This window comes from Lissotriton vulgaris, chromosome 5 (genome assembly GCF_964263255.1).
Source record: "Lissotriton vulgaris chromosome 5, aLisVul1.2, whole genome shotgun sequence".
Taxonomy (NCBI): domain Eukaryota; kingdom Metazoa; phylum Chordata; class Amphibia; order Caudata; family Salamandridae; genus Lissotriton; species Lissotriton vulgaris.
Window position 1 is genome coordinate 2,026,184,392 of NC_141693.1, and position 26,558 is coordinate 2,026,210,949.

Below are 26,558 nucleotides of genomic sequence, written 5' to 3' on the forward strand. Positions count from 1 at the left end.
TGGCTACTAGGTGTGAACCAAGGGAACTACTAATACGCCCCTACTGCGCATGTGCGATCTGCAGCTGGAGCCATGTTAGAGTCAGGCAGAGACTGTCACGTGTCCGGTGCAGTCACGTGACTCTCAAGGTCAGTCAGGCAGAGCTTGAGCCGAGCTCCAGACATGTCCGGGCCCAACGGGGACCTGGAGGGGCCCCTGGGGGCCGCCGAGGCGGAGGACGGGCTGGAGGAGCACGGTGAGGCCCGAGGGGGGAGCTGAGGGCCCAGGGGGGGCCGAGGGGGGAGCTGAGGGCCCCAGGGGGGGCCGAGGGGGGAGCTGAGGGCCCGGGGGGAGCTGAGGGCCCGGGGGGAGCTGAGGGCCCGGGGGGGGGCGAAGGGGAGCTGAGGGCTGGGGAGAGAGGGACAAGGGGAGTGAGGGCTGAGGAGAGGGACAAAGGGGAGTGAGGGATGAGGAGACAGGAGCGGGTCAAGGGGAGTGAGGGATGAGGAGAGAGGGACAAGGGGAGTGAGGGCTGGGGAGAGAGGGACAAGGGGAGCGAGGGCTGGGGAGAGAGGGACAAGGGGAGCGAGGGCTGGGGAGAGAGGGACAAGGGGAGCGAGGGCTGGGGAGAGAGGGACAAGGGGAGCGAAGGCTGGGGAGAGAGGGACAAGGGGAGTGAGGGCTGGGGAGAGAGGGACAAGGGGAGTGAGGGCTGGGGAGAGGGACAAGGGGAGTGAGGGTTGAGGAGACAGGAGCGGGTCAAGGGGAGTGAGGGATGAGGAGAGAGGGACAAGGGGAGTGAGGGCTGGGGAGAGAGGGACAAGGGGAGTGAGGGCTGGGGAGAGAGGGACAAGGGGAGTGAGGGCTGGGGAGAGAGGGACAAGGGGAGTGAGGGCTGGGGAGAAAGGGACAAGGGGAGTGAGGGCTGGGGAGAGAGGGACAAGGGGAGTGAGGGCTGGGGAGAGAGGGACAAGGGGAGTGAGGGCTGGGGAGAGAAGGACAAGGGGAGTGAGGGCTGGGGAGAGAGGGACAAGGGGGTGAGGGCTGGGGAGAGAGGGACAAGGGGAGTGAGGGCTGGGGAGAGAGGGACAAGGGGAGTGAGGGCTGGGGAGAGAGGAGTGGGTCAAGGGGAGTGAGGGCTGGAGAGAATGGAGAGGGACAAGGGGAGTGAGGGCTGAGGAGAGGACAAGGGGAGTGAGGGCTGAGGAGAGGGACAAGGGAAGTGAGGGCTGAGGAGAGAGGGACAAGGGGCGTGAGGGCTGGGGAGAGAGGGACAAGGGGAGTGAGGGCTGGGGAGAGAGGGATAAGGGGAGTGAGGGCTGGGGAGAGAGGGACAAGGGGAGTAAGGGCTGGGGAGAGAGGGACAAGGAGAGTGAGGGATGAGGAGACGAGCGGGTCAAGATGAGTGAGGGATGAGGAGAGAGGGACAATGGGAGTGAGGGCTGGGGAGAGAGGGACAAGGGGAGTGAGGGCTGGGGAGAGAGTGACAAGGGGAGTGAGGGCTGGTGAGAGAGGGACAAGGGGAGTGAGGGACAAGGGGAGTGAGGGCTGGGGAGAGAGGGACAAGGGGAGTGAGGGCTGGGGAGAGGGACAAGGGGAGTGAGGGCTGGGGAGAGGGACAAGGGGAGTGAGGGCTGGGGAGAGGGACAAGGGGAGTGAGGGCTGGGGAGAGGGACAAGGGGAGTGAGGGCTGAGGAGAGAGGAGTGGGTCAAGGAGAGTGAGGGCTCGGGAGAGAGGAGTGGGTCAAGGGGAGTGAGGGCTGGAGAGAAGGGAGATGGTAAGGGGAGTGAGGGCTGAGGAGAGGGACAAGGGGAGTGAGGGCTGAGGAGAGGGACAAGGGAAGTGAGGGCTGAGGAGAGAGGGACAAGGGGAGTGAGGGCTGGGGAGTGAGGGCTGGGGAGTGAGGGCTGGGGAGTGAGGGCTGGGGAGTGAGGGACAAGAGGAGTGAGGGCTGGGGAGAGAGGGACAAGGGGAGTTAGGGCTGGGGAGAGAGGGACAAGGGGAGTGAGGGCTGGGGAGAGAGGGACAAGGGGAGTGAGGGCTGGGGAGAGAGGGACAAGGGGAGTGAGGGCTGGGGAGAGAGGGACAAGGGGAGTGAGGGCTGGGGAGAGAGGGACACGGGGAGTGAGGGCTGGGGAGAGAGGGACAAGGGGAGTGAGGGCTGGGGAGAGAGGGACAAGGGGAGTGAGGGCTGGGGAGAGAGGGACAAGGGGAGTGAGGGCTGGGGAGAGGGACAAGGGGAGTGAGGGCTGAGGAGAGAAGAGTGGGTCAAGGAGAGTGAGGGCTGGGGAGAGAGGAGTGGGTCAAGGGGAGTGAGGGCTGGGGAGGGGGAGAGGGGGACAAGGGGAGTGAGGGCTGAGGAGACAGGAGCGGGTCAAGGGGAGTGAGGGATGAGGAGAGAGGGACAAGGGGAGTGAGGGCTGGGGGGACAGGAGAGGGTCAAGGGGTGTGAGGGCTGGGGAGAGAGGGACAAGGGAAGTGAGGGCTGGGGAGAGAGGGACAAGGGAAGTGAGGGCTGAGGAGAGAGGGACAAGGGGAGTGAGGGCTGGGGAGAGAGGGACCTGGGGAGTGAGGGCTGGGGAGAGAGGGACAAGGGGAGTGAGGGCTGGGGAGAGAGGGACAAGGGGAGTGAGGGCTGGGGAGAGAGGGACAAGGGGAGTGAGGGACAAGGGGAGTGAGGGCTGAGGAGAGAAGAGTGGGTCAAGGAGAGAGAGGGACAAGGGGAGTGAGGGACAAGGGGAGTGAGGGACAAGGGGAGTGAGGGCTGAGGAGAGAGGAGTGGGTCAAGGGGAGTGAGTGCTGGGGAGACAGGAGAGGGTCAAGGGGAGTGAGTGCTGGGGAGACAGGAGCGGGTCAAGGGGAGTGAGGGCTGGGGAGAGGGTCAAGGGGAGTGAGGGCTGGGGAGACAGGAGAGGGTCAAGGGAAGTGAGGGCTGAGGAGAGAGGGACAAGGGAAGTGAGGGCTGAGGAGAGAGGGACAAGGGGAGTGAGGGCTGGGGAGAGAGGGACAAGGGGAGTGAGGGCTGGGGAGTGAGGGACATGGGGAGTGAGGGACAAGGGGAGTGAGGGCTGGGGAGCGAGGGACAAGGGGAGTGAGGGCTGGGGAGAGAGGGACAAGGGGAGTGAGGGCTGGGGAGAGAGGGACAAGGGGAGTGAGGGACAAGGGGAGTGAGGGCTGAGGAGAGAGGAGAGGGTCAAGGGGAGTGAGTGCTGGGGAGACAGGAGAGGGTCAAGGGGAGTGAGTGCTGGGGAGACAGGAGCGGGTCAAGGGGAGTGAGGGCTGGGGAGTGAGGGCTGGGGAGAGAGGAGAGGGTCAAGGGGAGTGAGGGCTGGGGAGAGGGTCAAGGGGAGCGAGGGCTGGGGAGAAGGGTGCAAGGCGATAGTTGAGCTAATGTGGAGGAAGGAAAGTGAGGAAGGGTGGGGGAAGGTGATGGGGAGATGAAGCAAAGGGCGGAAGAGAAGTGAGGGAAGAGGAAGGAAGGTGGAGGGAGGGGACTGGAGATGAAGGGGAAAGGTGAGAAAAGGAGGCAAAGGGAATGGGATGAGAAATCACTGCAGGAGGGAGGAAGAGATGGGATGCAAGGCCGGGGAGGAAGACGATGGAAGAGGGAGTAGGCAGGGGTGGGAGGAAGAAGAATGCGACGGGGAGGGAGCGAGAGAGGTTGGGCAAAGAGGGGGGTGGACGGGCTGAAAAGGCAAGTGAAGAGGATAAGGTGCAGACAAAGGAGGTAAGTGGGAGCTGGCAAGAAAAGTGAGGGGGTGGGAAAAACTGGGGAGGAAGCTGGAATGAGTGACCAAAGTGAGGGAGGAGGAGGACTTGGGGAGAAAGTGGGGGAGAGCAGAATGTAACATTTCCAGCACTTCTCGATCCCTTTCTTTTTCTGCCGCAAGTGTTCATGTTCGTTATGTGGTGGGTAAGTGCTTCCCTGATAGGTGAACGATGGCTCAAGGACACCATTGGTATATGTCTCCACTTGTCAAAGTTGGAGCTCAGGGTCTTCAGATGTGTCCTGCCCCTCCCCCCCCCCCCCCCCCCCCAACCCAGGATACACTGGGAGAGTGTATTCTAAAGTGCGTGTCTGCATCTAGCTCTGCACACGTGTGTTGTGTTTATGTGTATGCAGCCCTGGAAGGGTGTGTTTCTGTGCACTTTCTGACCTTGCAGGTTGAACGCCTCTGTGTCCAGTTCAGCTCTGCTCGGCCCCAGCCTCATCCAGCTCTCTGCCGCCCAGGCCTGTCTTGTTCTGACACAGCCTCTGCTGTAAAGAACAAGCATTGGCATAGACAATATGTCTCGTTTTTATGCGAGTTTAAGCTATTGACAATGCCTTTTATTTATATTTTAAAAACGAAAAAAAAGTAAAAAGCATTGTTATTTGCAATGTCAATAGCTCAAACTTGTGTAAATGTGAGACCTATTGGATTGCAAATGCTTGTTTTATCCTATAATTAAGCTTTCTTTGATACACTTCCAATCTCTCTCTCCATTTCTTCCTTAACATCATTGCTCTTGTGTTCTTTCTACCCTCCGCCTTTCTCCACTTCTGCATTTTCTTTTCTTCCCACTGTCTCATTTCCACCTCCTGTACGCTTTAAAACATTTTTTTATCCTCCACCCCACCCCCCAATGTGGACCTAAAGAGCGCCATGATGCGGCCAACATTGCCACTTTATATCACTATTTTCAAATCATTTCGTTATCCACCCCTCCTCCCCCGTAGGCCATCTCTCCTCTCTCCCCTTACCTCACTGCCAAAATCAAAACCTCTCCTAGGAGCGAGACTGCTGGCTTTGTCAATGCTTGTTTCATGAGAGCAAGGGTACTGCATCATTCTTCGACTGGTGTGAACATTTGGCAAGAGGGTTTGAGCCCAGTGATTATGACGGAATTAAAAATGATTAAAGAAACCGGCCCCTGGATCTATTTCGAGGACATCCGTCCAGTTGTGGAATCCTTCGCTGATCAATCATCGGGAATTTATTTTACACCGAAAACTCGATGCGATTGTTGTAATCGAATTGACAAGTATTCGGGTTCTAATATTGTATTTAGCTTTCATGAAGCAGCATATTTAACCATTCCTATAGCTCACAAAGTGACGTTTGAGGCTATATATAGCAAATGAAATACAACGGTGTGTCGCTGCTGAGGGGAGGCAGGTGACGCGTTTGCGAAACCAGCGTTTGATCTGGAAAAACAATGCCGTCTTCTGCACATTAATAGCAAGTGTGGCTGGGGTCTGTACGGTTATAGGCGGAAGTAAACCACTACCACGCCACTCGGATACAACAGAAGTACGGCTGGGCGAACAGCGAAGCAATGTTCACTGGAAAAACCTCCCATCTGCCTCAACATGGCATGAGGGCTGGCAGAGCATGTGGGCATGCCTCTACCCCACAGACAGCGACTGGGGCAGGGGAACAGTGGTGATATCCAGCTTTACATACCTCACTGCTACATCAGCAATACAGACCCCCACCTGCAACAGCCGTCACACCAGGAGTCCCTGGAGGGTAACTTACCATCTGATGATGATGCTGGTTGGTGGGAATGTTCGTTTCTTGGAAACATTTGCTCAGGGCGGTCTACGAAAAGCACGAGAGAGGGAGGTTGGAGAAACGAGCTATTGTTGCAAGGCAAGATGCGAGCGGAACAATTTGGTGTAAGTGCCAGGCTGAGAGCCATTCTGGGACAAGCTGGCGCCATTGTATGAACGAGGGAAAACAAGTGCTCACAGAGTAACGGAAGGAGACAGTGTAATGCAGCAAGAAAAAGATCCAGCCTGGGTGGGCGGGGCCAAAAGGAGACCAGGCGGTAACAAAAAAGCCTCATTTTCAATCAGAGGCCAGCGTTATGCATAAATGATGACGCCAGCCAATGGGAATGATGGGCGGGGCTTCAAGTCCCCTTCTCAAACCTTATTGATGACAATAAGCCTCTCAGAGGGAGGATTGCATGCACGCTCCAGCTCTACATCTGCACAACCTAAAAAACACACCAAGGGATGCCAACTCCCGGTCATCCCTTCCATGCACAACGGAATGCTCTTATTGAGCTCTGTATATAAACTGGGGGAGTGAAATGCACAGCTGTCGCAGGCAGGGGCAGTGCAGCAGATTCTGCGATGTCACGGCAGCTCGTAGATTCAGCTGCTTGTCCTCGCGCCTGTGAGTTGCTTTAATGTGGGTTAAAACTCTTTTGCCAGATCTATTAATTAATCAAATAAATCGGCGCTGCCACTAAACTGAAAGCGTCCGCCTGTAAAATATTTAATTAAGCGCGGCCACTAAACTGAAAGTGGACTGCACGATACATTAAATAAGTGAATAAGTGCGGCTGCTATAGTAAAAGCGGACCGCGTAGTCCTTTAAATAAATACAGTAGTTGGCCTGCTGCAATGTGGTGTGGAATACGTGAAGAGCATTGCTCACCAACTTATAAAGCAGAGCATGTAACACCACCAGTAAAAGGTCCAGTCCTTGTAGCCGGTAACTAAAGGAGACAAGGCGGTACCAAGGCGAAACTAACAAGCCTCATAATGAATCGGAAGCCAGCGTTCACGAAGGACAATGGCACAAGCCAATTAAAAATATTGCCGGACAATGGGCGAGGCTTCTATTGCATACCCTAATACTGCATGCCTCGCAGAACGAGCAGCGCATGCAGGCTTCCGCTGGGCTCGACCTAAAAAAACTGTAGCAACTCTATTATAAAGTGTCTGTCCCCCTGTTTGTGTTCTTTTTCAGGGCGTTATATTGGACAACTCAGTAGGCTGAAGTCCCTGATGAAGAGTTTTCAGTTAAAAGTAATACGAACCAATGGACCCATAAACCCAACCCCAAACAACAAAGGTTGTACCCAAGTAAAGTTAGAGGTGAAGTTTTAGGATGGCAAACCGCCACTTCCAGTTCACTGGCGACCAGGCGGGCTCTTGCCTTGAAGTAATAACAAATGACCCTGAATGCTTACCCGTAAGTAAACATTTGCCCCGTCCGAGTATTATAGGTCTTAGCATACAGCAGTAGTAATGCCAGCACAGCACCCACCAAAGATACTAGGACCCGCATGAAAAGGCTTAGCACGCGGCACTATGTCTGTTCTTTGTATTCCAGTGCGGTAGAGCGTCTTAGCTCATGTTTGCCTCAGGACTTTAGAGGACCTTAACCTTTTTCTTTGGATGCGTATATTACTGACCCACCCGCCAGGGGCAACCTGAAGAGGTGCCTGCTTCTCCTGTACAGTGTTGCAAGTGTAGGCCCATCTGCACCAACAACATGAGGAATGTTGTCCTACGCTTGACCAAGTGACTGGCTTCCTTTGAGTTTCATGTGATTGCTATGTGTAGGGAGATAAGAATCTGTGTGGCTGGTCCATGGATTAACCCAGACTGGGTGTATCCCACGAGCTTTGGAGCGTTTTCCTGGGTAACTGTGTAAAGGCAGCTTTTCTCACTCAGGCTAAACCCTTTGATAAGGACTTCCCTTGTTGATGTCTAGAAGAGCAATATTTAGTTGTAAGTCTTCACTGAATGCGGACATTATGATCCATTGGACAATTGTACTGCACCCTGAATTATCATCCTGGAAAAATTATCTATTGGGGTATTAAAAAAAATAATAATAAGCTTTGGTCGTCCATGAAGAAAACTTGTCCAGGAGTGAATCCTTCCTTGACACCAAGTCATGAACAGTCCACGTATTGAAGGTGGTGAAACCCTGGATGCCTCAACAGGGAGACACCAAAAGTGGCTACTGGACATCGGTGCAGGAGGTGGGAGCAGAGAACCACTCTTGGACCCAACCAGGGGCTTGCTGTTCCAGAGTCCACTGCCCATGAGGACGAGCCTATAAAGCGCCTCCTATATTCCGCAGTATGAGCTGTTTGTGATGCCTCTTGGAATTAGTAGTGCTTTACATGGTCAAGTACTCAGTACCTCTGTTAGAAGTGTTCATTCTGTGGCGGCAGTGCCTCTGCTTAAAGTGTTCATTCTGTGGAGGCAGTGCCTCTGCTAGAAGGGTTTATTCTGTGGAGGCAGTGCCTCTGCTAGAAGTGTTCATTCGATGGAGGCAGTGCCTCTGCTAGAAGTGTTCATTCGATGGAGGCAGTGCCTCTGCTAGAAGTGTTCATTCTGTGGAGTCAGTGCCTCTGCTAGAAGTGTTCATTCTGTGGAGGCAGTGCCTCTGCTAGAAGTGTTCATTCTGTGGCGGCAGTGCCTCTGCTAGAAGTGTTCATTCTGTGGAGTCAGTGCCTCTGCTAGAAGTGTTTATTCTGTGGAGTCAGTGCCTCTGCTAGAAGTGTTCATTCTGTGGCGGCAGTGCCTCTGCTAGAAGTGTTTATTCTGTGGAGGCAGTGCCTCTGCTAGAAGTGTTTATTCTGTGGAGTCAGTGCCTCTGCTAGAAGTGTTCATTCTGTGGCGGCAGTGCCTCTGCTAGAAGTGTTTATTCTGTGGAGGCAGTGCCTTAGCTAGAAGGGTTTATTCTGTGGCGGCAGTGCCTCTGCTAGAAGTGTTCATTCTGTGGAGGCAGTGCCTCTGCTAGAAGTGTTCATTCGGTAGAGGCAGTGCCTCTGCTAGAAGGGTTCATTCTGTGGCGGCAGTGCCTCTGCTAGAAGTGTTTATTCTGTGGAGGCAGTGCCTCTGCTAGAAGTGTTCATTCGATGGAGGCAGTGCCTGAGCTAGAAGTGTTCATTCTATGGAGGCAGTGCCTTTGCTAGAAGTGTTTATTCTGTGGAGGCAGTGCCTCTGCTAGAAGGGTTCATTCTGTGGCGGCAGTGCCTTTGCTAGAAGTGTTTATTCTGTGGAGGCAGTGCCTCTGCTAGAAGTGTTCATTCGATGGAGGCAGTGCTTCTGCTATAAGTGTTCATTCTGTGGAGGCAGTGCCTTAGCTAGAAGGGTTTATTCTGTGGAGGCAGTGCCTCTGCTAGAAGTGTTCATTCGATGGAGGCAGTGCCTGAGCTAGAAGTGTTCATTCTGTGGAGGCAGTGTCTGAGCTAGAAGTGTTCATTCTGTGGAGGCAGTGCCTGAGCTAGAAGTGTTCATTCTGTAGAGGCAGTGCCTGAGCTAGAAGTGTTCATTCTGTGGCGGCAGTGCCTCTGCTTAAAGTGTTCATTCGATGGAGGCAGTGCCTCTGCTAGAAGTGTTCATTCTGTGGAGGCAGTGCCTGTGCTAGAAGTGTTCATTCGATGGAGGCAGTGCCTAATCATCACTTTCCCCTGAGGCGGAAGCCGGGGGCGCCCTTCTCTTCTCATCTGTATAAGTTGTTGGTGTGTATTTACCCTATTTCAGGACTTGCTTTTAAGAAATGTATATATTTTACCAGGCGCTATTTTAAATTCCTGTAACATCGCTCGTTGTAGGAGAGATCTGCTTCTCCTCCGTGGTTTGTGTCACAAGCCTGATTCTACCGGCGCAGCCGAATTCAAGGCGCTGACGCCGGTAGACGCGGAATTGACGCCGCCATCTTGGGAAGGCAGGTAGGGAGGGTAGCGGTACAGCTTCTCGACCACTCCCACCCTCCTGTCATGTGTATAAGCAACTACGCATCCCGTCCGCGCAGCGGACGGGTGCAGCGGGCGCGCCGAAGGCGCGCCTAAGGCAAGCCCGTCTGCGCCCGTCCGCGCCTGTCTCGGGCCTAGGGCCAGTCCCCCTGCCCAGGGCGTGAAGGAGACCTGCGTCAGCTGGACCAGAGAACAGCTGCTACAAGTAGGTGCGGGCTCCTGCTTTATAGCTGATCGCTGTTCCCCTACTGATTTAGATGGCCATTCTTTTAAATGCTCCCATTGCCTCCTATCTATCCCCCCATGGCGCGAACGCGCCCGTCCCCTACCCTCCGCCTTGTCATCTTGTCCTTTAAAACTTGCATTGATCAACTGTCGTTCCCTCCCCCGTCATGCCAATGAAATTTGGTCGACCCTTACTACTTATAGTTGGGATATACTATTCCTTACGGAATCATGGACTAAAGATACCTCAAATCCTGATATCTTCTTGGCCACCCCCCCAGGCTATCGCTTTTTAGGCGCTAACCGGCAGGGAAAGACAGGAGGTGGCTTGGCCATCCTGTTTAAAACCCACCTGAATATGACTATCAAGAAAATTTCTAATATTGGTCTGATTGAAGCCATTTATTTCTCTGTTGCTGATTCTGCCGCAGTCTACCTTACCGGCATCCTAGTCTACAACCCCCCTAAAGCCTCTCCCTCTGCCCTATCACAACTGGTGCACGTCATCACGGACCTATCCCTTAAGCACCCACACTTTATAGTTTTGGGTGATTTTAACCTCCACGTTGATGACCCCACCTGTACCCAAGCCACACGCTTTCTCGACTCTCTCCAGAGCCTGAGTCTGACGCAACTCATCCATGGCCCGACGCATGTAGCGGGCCACACACTAGATCTTCTTTTCTCCAACCTTTCAGGGACAATTACGTATCCTTCCCTCCCCCTCACATGGTCCGATCACTTTTTGCTTGCGTTTGATATCCCTATCCCTCAGGCACCTATCCCGGTGGAACTAGGTTCAGGCTATGCTAGAAAATGGCATAAGGTCACCTGTACTACCCTAGAGCCATTATTTAGCTGCTCTCTGGAGTCTTACTTAGGTAATATTGATGACTGTGTTACTAAGTTTAACACGACCTTATCGGCAGCGATCGATGAAATTGCCCCTTGTACATCTATGTCATCTGCAAGATCTCGCCCATCTGCTCCTTGGTTTTCAGATGCCCTACGTAAAGAAAAAAGCCACTGTAAAAAACTCGAATGTAAATGGAGACTTACGTGTGACTCTGAGGCTAAATCTATCTACAGAATGGCCCTTAGGAAATTCACTAAATCAAAAAAATTGGCCATGAAAGAGTTTTTTGCCACCCAAATTAAAGACGCAGACAATTCGGTAAAAACACAATTAAAAATTGTCAAGGATTTTGTTAAACCCCCTGCTATGACACCTAATAATCTTGCTAGTCAGTCTCTTTGTAATGGACTATCAGACTTCTTTCAAGAAAAAATTGACAAAATCGCATCTTCCTTCCCTCCTGCTGGAGCCCTTGACCTTCCCCTTTCCCCGGTTTTAATTAACCAGAACACTGCTCCTACATTAGTCGCCTTTAAGGATCTCACCCCTGATCTTGCACGTAAACTATTATTACTGTGCAAATCTGGTTCCCCTTTGGACCCGGTTCCCTCAAAAATTATGAGTGAGTTGTCTACCTTACTGTTAGAGCCACTTACTTCCATCTGGAACGCCTCTCTACAGTTAGGCCAATTCCCCTCAGCCTGGAAGGAAGCTCTGCTTGTGCCCATCTTAAAGAAATCCGATGCCGACCCTACTCAGTTTAGTAATTATCGGCCTATTTCTCTCCTTCCGAAACCCGCGAAGGTTTTGGAAAAGGCAGTCCAACTTCAACTAGCAGAATACCTAGAGACCAATTCTCTTTAGCATGATTCCCAGTCCGGTTTCCGTACTGGTTTCAGCACTGAGACCGCACTGTTAGAAGTATCAGAGACTGTGCGAGAGTGTGTGGACAAGGGCGAGGAGGCCATGTTGGTCCTCCTCGACCTGTCCGCCGCTTTCGATACGGTGTCACATAAAATCCTTCTTGACCGTATGGTGCAGATTGGAGTGAGCGGCGTTGCCTTAGCGTGGCTGCGTTCCTTCCTCCAAGGACGATCACAGAGGGTTCTTCTTAGACCTTTTGAATCAGAATGCAAACCTCTGGCGCGCGGAGTTCCACAGGGCTCAGCGTTAAGCCCCTTGTTCTTCAATGTTTACCTAGCCCCTTTGGCCAAGGTAGTAGAGGCATGCGGAGTCAGAGTGATCTCTTATGCTGATGATACTCAGCTCATATTCTCTTTTAGCGATCACTCTGACTCCAGCCTCTCCAGTTTCCGCCACTGTCTTGGCGAAATCTGTTCTTGGATGTCCACTAACCATTTGCGATTGAATACCGATAAGACGGAGGTGTTGTTTTTCAATCAAAAAATGGCCATTCCACCCTCACTTTGGTGGCCAACGATACTTAACCCTCCCCCTACCCCGGTTCACTCTGCCCGTAACCTGGGGTTTATATTTGATGATACACTATCCTGCAGCCCTCAAATCAATAAGGTCACGTCGATTTGCTATGGTAAATTAAAAATGATGAGGAAGATCTTTCCATTCTTGCCAATGGAGGCACGCAGAACTGTCACCCAGGCCTTAATTACCGCCCACCTGGATTATGCTAACAGTTTATATGCGGGGGCCCCTCTATACCAAATTGAACGTCTCCAGGTGGTGCAGAACGCCGCCGCAAGACTGATTGGCAACATTCCTTACAGACATCCTATTTCAGCGTTTCGTAAAGAGCTTCATTGGCTGCCTATCGCCAATCGCATCAAGTTCAAAACGCTCATCCTCGCCTTTCGAGCTTTGAATGGAACTGGCCCAGATTATTTAAGAAAAAGACTGAGATTGTCCTACTCGGTCAGGGATCTCCGTTCCAACAATCTGTGCCTCATGGTTGTGCCAAGATTCCGTCGCACAAGAATGGGGGGTAGAGCTTTTGCTGTCCTTGCAGCCAAATATTGGAACAGTCTACCAATTGATCTTAGATTTGCTCCTTCTGAAGTGCTATTCCGCAGACGCCTCAAGACTTGGCTATTTTCATCTGTTTAGATTACTTCCTCTTCTCCTGCTGACAGTTTTTTAGCGCCGGGACACCCCCGTTGGGGGTAGCCGTGCGCTTTACAAAATCCGTAAATAAATAAGTGCCTGAGCTAGAAGTGTTCATTCGATGGAGGCAGTGCCTGAGCTAGAAGTGTTCATTCTGTGGAGGCAGTGTCTGAGCTAGAAGTGTTCATTCTGTGGAGGCAGTGCCTGAGCTAGAAGTGTTCATTCTGTGGAGGCAGTGCCTTAGCTAGAAGTGTTCATTCTGTGGAGGCAGTGCTTCTGCTATAAGTGTTCATTCTGTGGAGGCAGTGCTTCTGCTATAAGTGTTCATTCGATGGAGGCAGTGCCTCTGCTAGAAGTGTTCATTCGATGGAGGCAGTGCCTGAGCTAGAAGTGTTCATTCTGTGGAGGCAGTGTCTGAGCTAGAAGTGTTCATTCTGTGGAGGCAGTGCCTGAGCTAGAAGTGTTCATTCTGTGGAGGCAGTGCCTTAGCTAGAAGTGTTCATTCTGTGGAGGCAGTGCTTCTGCTATAAGTGTTCATTCTGTGGAGGCAGTGCTTCTGCTATAAGTGTTCATTCTGTGGAGGCAGTGCCTCTGCTAGAAGTGTTCATTCTGTGGAGGCAGTGCCTCTGCTAGAAGTGTTCATTCGATGGAGGCAATGCCTCTGCTATAAGTGTTCATTCTGTGGAGGCAGTGCCTTAGCTAGAAGGGTTTATTCTGTGGAGGCAGTGCCTCTGCTAGAAGTGTTCATTCGATGGAGGCAGTGCCTCTGCTAGAAGTGTTCATTCGATGGAGGCAGTGCCTCTGCTAGAAGTGTTCATTCGATGGAGGCAGTGCCTGAGCTAGAAGTGTTCATTCTGTGGAGGCAGTGCCTGAGCTAGAAGTGTTCATTCTGTGGAGGCAGTGCCTGAGCTAGAAGTGTTCATTCTGTGGAGGCAGTGCCTGAGCTAGAAGTGTTCATTCTGTAGAGGCAGTGCCTCTGCTAGAAGTGTTCATTCTGTGGAGGCAGTGCCTGTGCTAGAATTGTTCATTCGATGGAGGCAGTGCCTGAGCTAGAAGTGTTCATTCTGTGGAGGCAGTGCCTGAGCTAGAAGTGTTCATTCTGTGGAGGCAGTGCCTGAGCTAGAAGTGTTCATTCTGTGGAGGCAGTGCCTGAGCTAGAAGTGTTCATTCTGTGGAGGCAGTGCCTTAGCTAGAAGGGTTTATTCTGTGGAGGCAGTGCCTTAGCTAGAAGTGTTTATTCTGTGGAGGCAGTGCCTTAGCTAGAAGGGTTTATTCTGTGGAGGCAGTGCCTTAGCTAGAAGTGTTTTATTCTGTGGAGGCAGTGCCTCTGCTAGAAGTGTTCATTCGATGGAGGCAGTGCCTGAGCTAGAAGTGTTCATTCTGTGGAGGCAGTGCCTGAGCTAGAAGTGTTTATTCTGTGGAGGCAGTGCCTCTGCTAGAAGTGTTTATTCTGTGGAAGCAGTGCCTGAGCTAGAAGTGTTTATTCTGTGGAGGCAGTGCCTGAGCTAGAAGTGTTCATTCTGTGGAGGCAGTGCCTAAGCTAGAAGTGTTCATTCTGTGGAGGCAGTGCCTCTGCTATAAGTGTTCATTCTGTGGAGGCAGTGCCTTAGCTAGAAGTGTTTTATTCTGTGGAGGCAGTGCCTGAGCTAGAAGTGTTCATTCTGTGGAGGCAGTGCCTGAGCTAGAAGTGTTTATTCTGTGGAGGCAGTGCCTCTGCTAGAAGTGTTTATTCTGTGGAAGCAGTGCCTGAGCTAGAAGTGTTTATTCTGTGGAGGCAGTGCCTGAGCTAGAAGTGTTCATTCTGTGGAGGCAGTGCCTCTGCTATAAGTGTTCATTCTGTGGAGGCAGTGCCTTCGCTAGAAGGGTTTATTCTGTGGAGGCAGTGCCTTAGCTAGAAGGGTTTATTCTGTGGAGGCAGTGCCTTAGCTAGAAGGGTTTATTCTGTGGAGGCAATGCCTCTGCTAGAAGTGTTCATTCGATGGAGGCAGTGCCTCTGCTAGAAGTGTTCATTCTGTGGAGGCAGTGCCTGAGCTAGAAGTGTTCATTCTGTGGAGGCAGTGCCTGAGCTAGAAGTGTTCATTCTGTGGAGGCAGTGCCTGAGCTAGAAGTGTTTATTCTGTGGAGGCAGTGCCTGAGCTAGAAGTGTTCATTCTGTGGAGGCAGTGCTTCTGCTATAATTGTTCATTCTGTGGAGGCAGTGCCTCTGCTAGAAGTGTTCATTCTGTGGAGGCAGTGCCTCTGCTAGAAGTGTTCATTCGATGGAGGCAATGCCTCTGCTATAAGGGTTTATTCTGTGGAGGCAGTGCCTTAGCTAGAAGGGTTTATTCTGTGGAGGCAGTGCCTTAGCTAGAAGGGTTTATTCTGTGGAGGCAGTGCCTTAGCTAGAAGGGTTTATTCTGTGGAGGCAGTGCCTTAGCTAGAAGTGTTTTATTCTGTGGAGGCAGTGCCTCTGCTAGAAGTGTTCATTCGATGGAGGCAGTGCCTGAGCTAGAAGTGTTTATTCTGTGGAGGCAGTGCCTCTGCTAGAAGTGTTTATTCTGTGGAAGCAGTGCCTGAGCTAGAAGTGTTTATTCTGTGGAGGCAGTGCCTGAGCTAGAAGTGTTCATTCTGTGGAGGCAGTGCCTCTGCTATAAGTGTTCATTCTGTGGAGGCAGTGCCTTAGCTAGAAGGGTTTATTCTGTGGAGGCAGTGCCTTAGTAGAAGGGTTTATTCTGTGGAGGCAGTACCTTAGTAGAAGGGTTTATTCTGTGGAGGCAGTACCTTAGCTAGAAGGGTTTATTCTGTGGAGGCAATGCCTCTGCTAGAAGTGTTCATTCTGTGGAGGCAGTGCCTTAGCTAGAACTGTTCATTCTGTGGAGGCAGTGCCTTAGCTAGAAGTGCTTATTCTGTAGAGGCGGTGCCTCTGCTAGAAGTGTTTATTCTGTGGAGGCAGTGCCTCTGCTAGAAGTGTTTATTCTGTGGAGGCAGTGCCTCTGCTAGAAGTGTTGATTATGTGGAGGCAGTGCCTTTGCTAGAAGTGTTTATTCTGTGGAGGCAGTGCCTCTGCTAGAAGTGTTTATTCTGTGGAGGCAGTGCCTCTGCTAGAAGTGTTTATTCTGTGAAATCCTTGATGTATGAGGTGCTACTACACCCTCTGAGGATTGCCCCTCCACCACATCCGCATCCTCTTTTTTGGCAATTTTTGTTGTACTTTTATTGTTCATCATTGACCTGATCCTCAGTTATTGGACTTTATCCTGTTTGATATTTTCTAATCTAGATGAGAACCAACTCACCGTTAGAAACTATCTGTGCCAAATTGCATTGATTTTCTCTCCGTTTAACAAAACCTTTGACATCACATCCCTTGGACCGCATCGGTAAACCACGGACATCTTCTTGTGTGAATCTCGCCACTTTAAGGTTTCCCTCAGCGGCGTTACTGTCTGTTCAGGGTGGGACGGGCAGTTTATTTTAATAGTAGGAATGAGACAGATCTACTTGGAACCAGACCCAACTATGGTAGTAGGAATGGGATAGGATCTACTTGGATAGAAACCCGACTACAGTAGTAGAAATGAGATGGGATCTACCTGGATACAAACCCAACCACGGTGATAGGTATACGTGGATTGAACCCCAACTATGGTAGTAGGAATGGGATACGATCTACTTGGATCCAAACCCAACCACAGTAGTAGGAATGGGATACGATCTACTAGGATACAAACCCAACTACGGTAGTATGAATGACTTTGGGTCTACTTTGATTCAAACCCAACTATTCTCCTGGTTCAACAGAGGAGTGCACTGCACATTTGAAAATCACCATGACGGAGAGGTACTTAAACAAAACAGAGTGTCCTCCTTCGTCCTCTATATTAGCACTCGCAGTGTCATTCCCTGTAGAACAGATGAAGACGCTCCTCTTGTGTCTCCAGTTAGCCAAACACATTCTTCAAGGAGATCTGATTCACTAAGTTGTGTGTTTTGTACTTGGAGCTCTTTAGTCTTGTTTGACAGAAGTACGAATGGATCCCCAGGGAGCCTCTCTGCTAATGTCAGTACTACCTGCTTCTCCTCTCACATAGTGGGCTTGAAGTGTATGCAAGAGAGGTGCGCAGTTAACTATTCACCTCGCCATGCACCCTTCGGAGGAAACTACATCTGTGCAAACAGCCCTGAGGCGCTGTACTAGGGTGCGGTAACAGACAGTGTTGAACGCTGCCGAGAGGTCCAGGAGGATGAGGGCCGCTGTTTCCCCGTTGTCGAGGCGCAGAGGGTGGTGGTGGGGGGCGTTGGTTCGGTGGTTGGGTGCGTGGATGGTACGCCGAAGCTGTTGTGTATATCGGCGATCTTGCGGTGGAAGAACGAGGCGAGTGAGTCGCAGAGGTCTTGCGTGGGAGTGATGTCGCTGTTTCCGGCGCTGGGGTTGGAGAACACTTTGACGATGCTGAAGAGTTCCTTGCTGTTGTGGGCATTGTTGTCCAGTCGTTCTTTGAATGCTGTCTTCTTGGTGGTGCGGATCAGCTGGTGGTGTTTCCGGGTGGCGTGCTTGAGGGCCGCCATGTTGTACGTGGTCTGGTCGTGGCGCCAGGCTTTCTCGAGGGTGCGGCAGTTCTTCTTGGAGGTCTTGAGTTCGTCGGTGAACCAAGGGGCTTTCTTGCTGCCGGGTCTGCTGAGAGGGTCCTTCAGTGGTGCGAGGTCATCTGCGCAGTTGGTGAGCCACTGTGTGAGGTTACTGGCTGCTTTGTTGGGGTCCGTTGTGCTGGCGGGAGGGTTCTGGCGGAGGGAGGTGGTGAGCTGCTCGGCGGTGATCTTGTTCCAGCTCCTGCGAGGTCCCTGTAGCAGGTGGTGGTGGGTTGTGGTTTTTCTGAAGCTGAAGTGGATGCAGTTGTGGTCAGTCCAATGGAGTCCGGTGGAGTGGCTGAAGGAGATGTGCTTGCTGGAAGAGAAGACTGGGTCAAGCGTGTGGCCGGCGTAGTGGGTGGGGGGGGGGGGGGGGGGGGGGTGGACAAAGATATAGGAAATCTAGACTTACCTGTCAATATTTCTTTTTTGTATATTTTGTCATCGATAATAACATTTTCATTTTATTTGTCTTTGTTTATCAAATACTGTCCATTCTCTGTGAGGGTGGTGGGTAAAAGGGGTTGGTATATTTGCCATGAATGATCATTGAGAGGCTTCAGGTCTATTAGCAGAACTCACCCAAGTTCTCATGGAGCACATTTTCATTTTAAAACCCTCCGGGCGACAACCTTTAGTTGGATCAGAGCAGTATCATTTACTTAATTTATAGCTAAAGATGCCGCTTTGATGTTATTTCTGTGTTAGTTCCCATCCAGATTGTTCTGCCATATTTTGATCAATAGAGCTGGCATCTATAATGGCTGATGTGGCGGTGTTCCATCTTGTGATTGAACACAGTATTTGAAGTGTCCAAAACACTAGAGGGCAGTGCTAGGGCCACTATCTTGAAATTATGGAAAATAATGTTCTAAGATCGCCAACCTCAGTTAATGGTTTTGCCAAGGCTTGTTTTGCAAGCTTTTGGTAAGGCCAGAAGCTATGACTTGACCTTGTGGAGGTTTGTTTCCTATGCTTTCAGGATGGCTGGCATGTTCAATCAATACTAAAGTAGTGGTCTTCCTGGAAAAATAGACAATGATATTCTAATTGGCTAAATGTTATTTTACAATACTTCAAAATGGTCGCTACATTGTGCATACACGCAGCATGACGGCCATCTTAGGAGTATAAAAAAAATCCGATGAGTCAGTGCCATTATTGTCCTGGCCAGTTATTCCACTGCATTGTCTTACAAAGCCATCAAAGCATAGTATATAAAACACATACAAGTCACTGCATGCATCTGACCATAATCCCAATCATTCAAATATCTCAATAGTCCCATCACGTTACCCGTATCTCTTCCTGATACTCAAAGACCTTCTAATACAAGTAAGAACAGTCTGGCAAATATCTAACGAATAAAGTTGCAGTAAAAATCGAAAACCTTCAGAATAAGAATTAAAACTGCGCAGTAAATCCAATGCTGACGAACAACAAGCAGTGGCAAAGCAAGGTGGATTGGCTTTGTAAATGCTGGTCTACTGATTGCCATACAAATGTGAACTATATTTTTTGTATAAAAATGGGCACAGATTATGTTAGGAACGGCGTTGGCTTTAATTCGGCGCCGCGGAAGCGGCACCAGGGCACCCCGAGCTTTGTTCGCATGCACAAGATCTACAACTACTGTCTTTCTACCCGGCGGGGGTAGTTTTAAAAGAAAAACTCTCTGCGAAGTCCAATATCTCCGTTCCAACGGGAATGAACAGTCCTGAATCCCCTGCGGGGAAGAGTCCGACTGGCAGTTCATTACTGCAATCCGATGTATAATGCCCAGAAAATACAGGTGTGATGCAGCGGGCGCGCGGAAGTCCTCCCAGTGAGCTCCAAATATTGAGGCGGCTTCCTGCTCTCCAGGGAGGGAGAGTGAAAGCCCTACACGGGGACAGGAGATGTCCACGCATACGGAGTGCACATCTCATGCCCCCCTTTGATCAGCTTGCCCAGTGGAAATTATTAAATGATTTATTAAATGAACTTGATGTCCCTGATATCACTATCCGACCCACATAGCATAGCTCTCGTTCCTACTTTTAAAGGGAGAGGTAGTGGTTCTTTTATAGAACACCTATTAATTTCATCCTCATTGCAAGCTTTATTTTGCGGTTTCACTATTGTGGAAAGTGTTTTTAGTGACCATAACCCGCTCTGCGCCCAACTGTGTGGTCCGCTTTTATTAAGAAGTAGTAGTGTGGCATCTAAAGGTACGCTAAGACCAACAGACGGACAACGACGACTTCAATGGTCCCAGATCTCTCCAGATGAGTTTTATTATGCAGTTAAAGAATCTTCTGCTTCCGAGCTTGCACGGTGTACCTCGCAGGGTATTCCCCCGAGGAGGTTATCGGTGCTTATAATCTTATCTTCATCAACATTGGAGAACTTCTAATTGTGCCGGCTCGTAGAGTTACAACTTCTACCCCCAGATGGTTCGATTCTTCTTGCTCCGAGGCGGCAAGAAAGCTGAAGGAAGCCTTGAAAGCTAACCTGAGAAACCAATCTCTGTTCTTGTGTGCCGCAAAGAGTATAAAATAATATTAGCCAAACGGAAGAGAGATTTGAAGGCGGCCTGGAGGGAGTGAGTTGAGTCTAGTACCCTTAGGAATAGCTCCTGGTTTTGGTGCATTGTTAATAGACCACTCTTTCAGCATGATGTAGGGAAGGGGGGGGGGTTGCGGGGGGGCTTTAGACTTGCATAGTACAGAGGAGGAATGGGATCTCCATTTTAAAACCATGTTTGTAAGCCCAATGGAACAAACCTGTCTGGCAGGCCATGATATGGACGCCTCTGGAATGGTTTTCGAACAGGGAGAGGTCTATGTTGGCATTGTAGGGTTAACGGCCAACTAATCTCCAGGACCAGATGGTATTCCTCCTGATCTTTTTAAGTCTGAGACACTCTTTTGGGCCCCGGTCCTTGTGGCTGTGTTGAATGCAGCCGCTCGGAGTGGTCGCCCTGAGTCCTGGGCAACTTCTACTGTAGTCAAGAAGGACGATCGGAGTAGCACCTATCGCTATAGGCCAATCTCACTTCTTGATTCAGTGGTTAAGGTGGTGGGTCCTATACTTTTAGAAACCCTTTCCATTTGGGCGGAAGATATAAGATCTTGTCAGATGTTCAGTTTGGATTTCACCCTGGGCTGTCTATTGTGGCCCAATCCCTTAATTTCACCATGGTTCTAAGCAGATCTACTGTGGAGCGTCCAGGCACGGTCTCCCTCGCCTTCATGGACCTGTCCTCCACATTGGATTGCGTGAACAGTGATAAACTGTGGCAGTCCATGAGGCCTGTGGGGGTAGAGGACCTGCAAAGGAAGACTAGGGCAAATGTCCACTTTTCCTAGGACCTCCTTGTCGCTCGGCCTTTAGCAGCAGTAGGGGAGAACGGCAAGGATGTATTCTGGCCCCATATTTGTTCAATCTTTACATCATTTACTATTGTAAAGAAGGACGTGGAGACAATTAGGGATTCCTTTCTCACCTTAAGAAAATTGGAAAGAGATAAGCGGGAACTGCAGAAACCTAGTGTTCGTTTTTATTTAACGCTTAAAACAAGTTCATCTACTGAACCATATCTTTTGGGTCTTTATCCACATATGAGCAGTTTCTATTGACTAGGTTTCGAAGTCATCTTTCCACCTCTTGCTTGCCAGGCCAAGAGGGTGCAGTAGATGACAATTGCTGGCACCCTGTGGCTGTGACGGACAGTCTCCACAGGATTTGCTACACTTGTGCTCTTCTGTACCTTTTTTGTGATACCTCGTAGGCATTTTTTAGTTTCTATTCTAAAGAGATAGAATTTTACCCAGGCTCGCCCTGCTCTCCTGTATTTACAATTGTTGAAGGAGGACTGTATATCTTTTATTGTTGGCTACTTAAAATCCACTGTAAGAACTCGGGCTTGTCTAGATTCTTAAGCATAACTGGATCCTTTATGGGCTTTTTAGGCTGAGGAGGACCAACCCACCCTTAATGGGTACTATCAATCTAAGGGGGATGTGATCTGTCCGGTTTCTAGGCATTTTATTGTTTTTGACTAAATTAGGAGGGAAGCTTCGGGTTTTTAATTATTTTATATGGTATACTATTTATTGTAATCGTGTTTTAATGTATTTTGGATTCTTCTGTAACTTTTGTGAAACAGAATAAAGTTTATTTAATTGATTGAGAAATTATAATAGTAGTGAATATATGTAGATCACAACCACAACAATATACAAAAACGACTTGCTACCATGCACATCCAGGTAGAAAACACTATTTTAAACCACAAATTGTCAGTGATCCCACGTGATCTACAGCAGTGCAAAGAAAGAAAATGGTTCCATTGTGTTGGACCTTTGAGAGGTCTGGCTCTGTGTGGACTGTAGGAGAAGTACCAGTGCAAAGGGAGTGAACAGAAAAATATTACAAAGTGACATCATTTGCAACTTCTCTTACATCCGGGAAGAAGAGTAAATGCAGGCTTCAGGCTCTGCAGAAAGAAAGCTGCTTTCTGTGCTCTCTTTGTAAGGTGTTAATTGGTGGTCTGTCTGTCTCTCTCTCTCTAGAGTATGAATCCATTAACTCAATGCTGGATCAGATTAACTCTTGCTTGGACCATCTGGAGGAGAGGAACGACCATCTACATGAGCAGCTGCAGGAGCTGCTAGAGCTCAACCGTGAGGCTCGGCGGGAGTTTCGGGAGCAGAGCGGCAGCCAAGGTGTCCTCTCGCAGGGGGATGAACAGGATGGATGCGCTCGCTTCTTCGATGCAACTTCCTTGGAAGAAACAACACATTGACGTGTGCTCCTGGGTACTAGTGGATCTACCCGAGGCTGGGGTCTTGTGCAATAGACATCTAGAGGAACTGATTGGCATGGGACTGTGCTGTGGTCTTCCACCCGGTATCTAGTCTAACAACACTGCCAGGCTAGTCGTAGGAGGCTGTTGTAGGGTGCGCAGACTATCAGGACCAAAGTGGAATGTTCTGGCAGCCTTGGAGGATCGATAGAAAGGGGCATCAAACTCGGAGCACTTGTGCTTTTCTGAATCTATGTGGAATAATGTAATACAAATAATGAATAACAAGTCTTTATTACTGTCGGTGTGGTATTACCCCTATCCTGGGAGAGCTGTCCTTCAAGTGTTCCTCCCCTGTAGTCGCTGGATGGCTTCTTCTGACATGATCTAGCTGCACTATGATCCCTTCTACTACTCTTGCCCCACTAATGGCTATTTGAAGTCGCTGCTGACCTCTTGAACCTATGACCTGCAATTTTGTTTCACTTGGTATCACTTATCGCGCAAGAGGCAGCTTTGTGAATTGTGTGAACCTTCTAACCCTGCGTTCACTGTTCATCCCATTAGTGGTCAATGGTGAGAATGCTGCACCTCTGAACAGAAAGAATGGCTACTTACTGTCCAACTTGGAGACACCTACTCACAGGATAGCTCCTGGCCTGCTTGTGAGGGACAGAAAATGCGACAACTGACTATCTTATCCCCTACATGAGGTGTTCTTGGAACAGCATTTGCTTTATTCAATGTGCCAGAAATAAACTACAATAAAAACACACTGAAGAATATCAAACCAGTTTTATTACTAATTTTAAATAAACCACATGCCAGTACAACCTACTAGGTCATTGTTGCCTGAAGAAAATATGTTTATTTTGCATATTTAAGAAAAAGGCCGTCTGAGTATTTTTATCTGTTTTTGCGCCTGCATGAGCGTCTGGGGACAGCCGTTGAGAGGTCTTGACTTATAGCCGCTGCTTCGCCTTCCTCCAAGGTAGCATCTCTGGTCTCGTGAGCTTCTACACCTTCCTCCTGGCCTTCTTCCTCATGTTCACGCTCAGTCTCGCTGTCTCCTGCAGTTGCTGTGGTCTCACCCATGTCCTTGCCATCCTCTCTGAGGGTGCTGCAGTCTTCAGGGGGCCAGGGCTCCACCTCCCCTGGACCATGGCTGCCATGCTCCAGGCTCTGGTCATCCTCCAGAGCAGATCCAGGATCCTGAGGGCACAAGCTCGCCTCTTGCTGTGTTTGACTTTTTTCTGTTCTCAATTTCTGTGGGAAAAGAAGAAAGAACACATCAGGGTGGTGTCAGGCTTAGTTCTTAGCACAGTAGCAGGGGAATGGGTAGACGGGGACTTCATGGGTGCAACATCTAATCGTATACAGCTTTTTCGGCCTGCATCATCAGAGTAATAACCCCCTTGTGCACCTCTGGGGAAGGTGAGCAGAAGTTCACAAGACGGAGATCAAACCCTTGCTAATTCCAGTGCAATGAGAGTGCTACAGTGTATGCAAAGCACATTCCATTTGGCTCTGCAGCCTTGTGCAGAACTGCACCAGTGCACACCTCTGAGGCAGAGGAGGAGGGCCATTCTGGCCCGGAGGATGGGAAACTTTCTACGTGGGATCTTAATTGGACCCAAAGATGAATCCCCCCCCCCTGCGATTACAGTGGGCATCTTGTAGAAGTGACAAAGGCTGAATGTGGTTGCAATTCTTCTTCTGACTGTGCCGCCCAAGCCATCTTCTTCAGTAGACTGGGCAGGAATTGGCTCAAGTGCCCAAAGCAAGCACAGAATCGGGGAGAAAGCTCCCTGGTTCACAGCACTGCTCTGCGCCTGGCTCAACGCTGACATACCTGCTGCTGCGGACATTTGGGCCTTGCACACAGCTCTCTCTGCAACTAATCCTTCCATTCTAAGCTGGAGGGCCTGAGGGTACCACTCCAGCATGCATTCATGCAGTTCAGCGGTCTAGTGAATTCTGCACCTCCCACAGGGAGCAGTGACCCTTAATTCTACCATAGAGCCTTCTGATCACAAACAAGGAAAGGCTGCCGAGTGGTTATTCTAGTTTTGCATCATGGAAATCTTTCCTGATTTTGTTTTTTTCAACAGTGAATAGTTTTTTGTATTTCTGCGAGACGCCAGAACATTTGGTAAAAGAGCACTTAATAACAATTTTTTTAAAACATACACCCATCGAAGAGCATTGGATTATTTTTTTATAGATAGAACGGTAAACACTTTTTTTTTTTTAATCTAAGAAAATGCGCAGTTGGTAGCACAGGCTAGAAATACTGTCTTCTATGCCTATTATCCTCCCAAAGAGCAGTGGTCCAGCTTTGGAAGATCTCAACCTATGGTTGTGCACTCCAGGTATTCCAAAGAGGTGGGAAGAGAACAAGGATCACAAGAAAATGTTTCCGTCTCCATCTTGAAATATTAAGCAATATTCGTGAAACCCCAACAGAATCCCAATCTTCCCACCATTCGGAAATCCGCAAAGGTGAATGAAAAGAGGGGAAGTGGACAGCTGTTGGATAACAACAATTCTCCAAACATGGTCTGCAGAGATGTGTGGGGAGTCTGGGTCTAGACAGCAGTGCGCAGCAGAGCTCAGCCGCTGGGGAGTCTGGGTCTAGACAGCGGTGCATCGCAGAGCTCAGCCACTGGGGAGTCTGGGTCTAGACAGCGGTGCACCGCAGAGCTCAGCCACTGGGGAGTCTGGGTCTAGACAGCGGTGCATCGCAGAGCTCAGCCACTGGGGAGTCTGGGTCTAGACAGAGGTGCACCGCAGAGCTCAGCCGCTGGGGAGTCTGGGTCTAGACAGCGGTGCATCGCAGAGCTCAGCCACTGGGGAGTCTGGGTCTAGACAGCGGTGCACCGCAGAGCTCAGCCACTGGGGAGTCTGGGTCTAGACAGAGGTGCACCGCAGAGCTCAGCAGCTGGGTAGTCTGGGTCTAGACAGCGGTGCACCGCAGAGCTCAGCCGCTGGGGAGTCTGGGTCTAGACAGCGGTGCACCGTAGAGCTCAACAGCTGGGGAGTCTGGGTCTAGACAGCGGTGCATCGCAGAGCTCAGCCGCTGGGGAGTCTGGGTCTAGACAGCGGTGCACCGTAGAGCTCAACAGCTGGGGAGTCTGGGTCTAGACAGCGGTGCACCACAGAGCTCAGCCGCTGGGGAGTCTGGGTCTAGACAGCGGTGCACCGCAGAGCTCAGCCGCTGGGGAGTCTGGGTCTAGACAGCGGTGCACCGCAGAGCTCAGCAGCCGGGGAGTCGCGGTCTAGACAGTGGTGCACCGCAGAGTTCAGCCGCTGGGGAGTCTGGGTCTAGACAGCGGTGCACCACAGAGCTCAGCCGCTGGGGAGTCTGGGTCTAGACAGCGGTGCACCACAGAGCTTAGCAGCTGGGGAGTCTGGGTCTAGACAGCTGTGCACCGCAGAGCTCAGCAGCTGATGCTTCGGTGAAGAGCTGTAAATACTGAATTACCACTGGATGATGGGCTTCTGGTAATCCTTACAAGGGTTAGTTTGATGTTTGGTAGTAGAGCTTGGGAGACACAGTCCCCATAAAAACCGCATTGATAAGTTTCGACTAATTAATGTTTTTTTTTTAATCTAGCCGGTCCCGGAGAGCCCTTTTCAGATAAGAAAAGAGGGGGCAAGGGGCTTTTTGTGTCTCCGGGAGGGGAGCTTTAGAATAAATATTGGAAGTGATGCATTATCGGATTTCCATGGTAATCGGATGACTTTGGCCAGGAAAGTCAATGGGCTCTTATTTATTGAATGTGTTTGTGCTGCTTTGCAACCAGGTCAGAACCCAGGGAGTGGATTTGACTTGTGAATCAGTTTAGTCCAAGACCTCCAGGCGAGTGGAAATGTTCAAGCAGTCTACCTGGAAGCACTAAGAAGGGTGACAGATCTTGGAGAAGTCATATTGGAGTGACTGGCCGGTCACCGTGAAGAGGTGGTTGCCCTCAGTCAATGGTAATTTAAGGGCATGTCTAAAGGGATAGGTCGTTCCTGGAAGGCTATTACTTCAGGGTAGCTCAGTTTGTTTCAGTGGCTGGTGCCCTGGACTTTGAGGCCTCTTCCTCAGGGTTTGATTTATCTGGGCTCGCTTTGGCAGAGGTGAGCAGCATTCTTGGATCTTAAACTCCTGGTAAATGTATAATGTGAAGCCAGATTTCACAAGTAGAGCAGACTTGTTCTACAGAGTTAGGCATAGTACCTTAAACCATGTTCTTTGTGGTACAGGGAGTCCATCGAAACACCACACAGAAGGCTCATTCACGCACATATTAGGATCTCACTAACCCTGTGTGCAGATGTGATGGTTACTAGGGGAGGGACAGAACACTTGTGTGCAATGCCTCAGATGGGGCAAAACTTTGTTTGGTAAATTCAGTTTTTGCAGAAACATACAACCTCCCTGCTCACAGTGACAAGAACAGTTTTCTAATTCCCTCCATGAGATCCCTGGGATAGTGATAAAGACATCTGGAAGAGCTTTTCATGCACATATCTGCAAC

General features: G+C 50.3%; 2 protein-coding genes across 3 annotated transcripts in view; one reads left to right on the forward strand and one right to left on the reverse strand.

Moving 5' to 3' along the window:
- On the forward strand, nt 1-22,822 carry BBLN (bublin coiled coil protein). Its single transcript, XM_086924899.1, has 2 exons — nt 1-235; nt 21,800-22,822. Exons 1-2 carry the CDS (start codon nt 163-165, stop codon nt 22,030-22,032), a joined length of 306 nt encoding a protein of 101 aa, XP_086781025.1. The 5' UTR covers nt 1-162; the 3' UTR covers nt 22,033-22,822.
- The window catches only part of CIZ1 (CDKN1A interacting zinc finger protein 1), a 748,675-nt gene continuing 744,929 nt past the window's right edge, over nt 22,813-26,558 (reverse strand). For both annotated transcript variants that reach the window (XM_086924896.1, XM_086924897.1), the window contains one exon: nt 22,813-23,298. In XM_086924896.1, the coding sequence (XP_086781022.1) occupies nt 22,939-23,298 (360 nt within the window). In that variant the 3' untranslated portion in view covers nt 22,813-22,938. The remainder of the gene's footprint in view (nt 23,299-26,558) is intronic.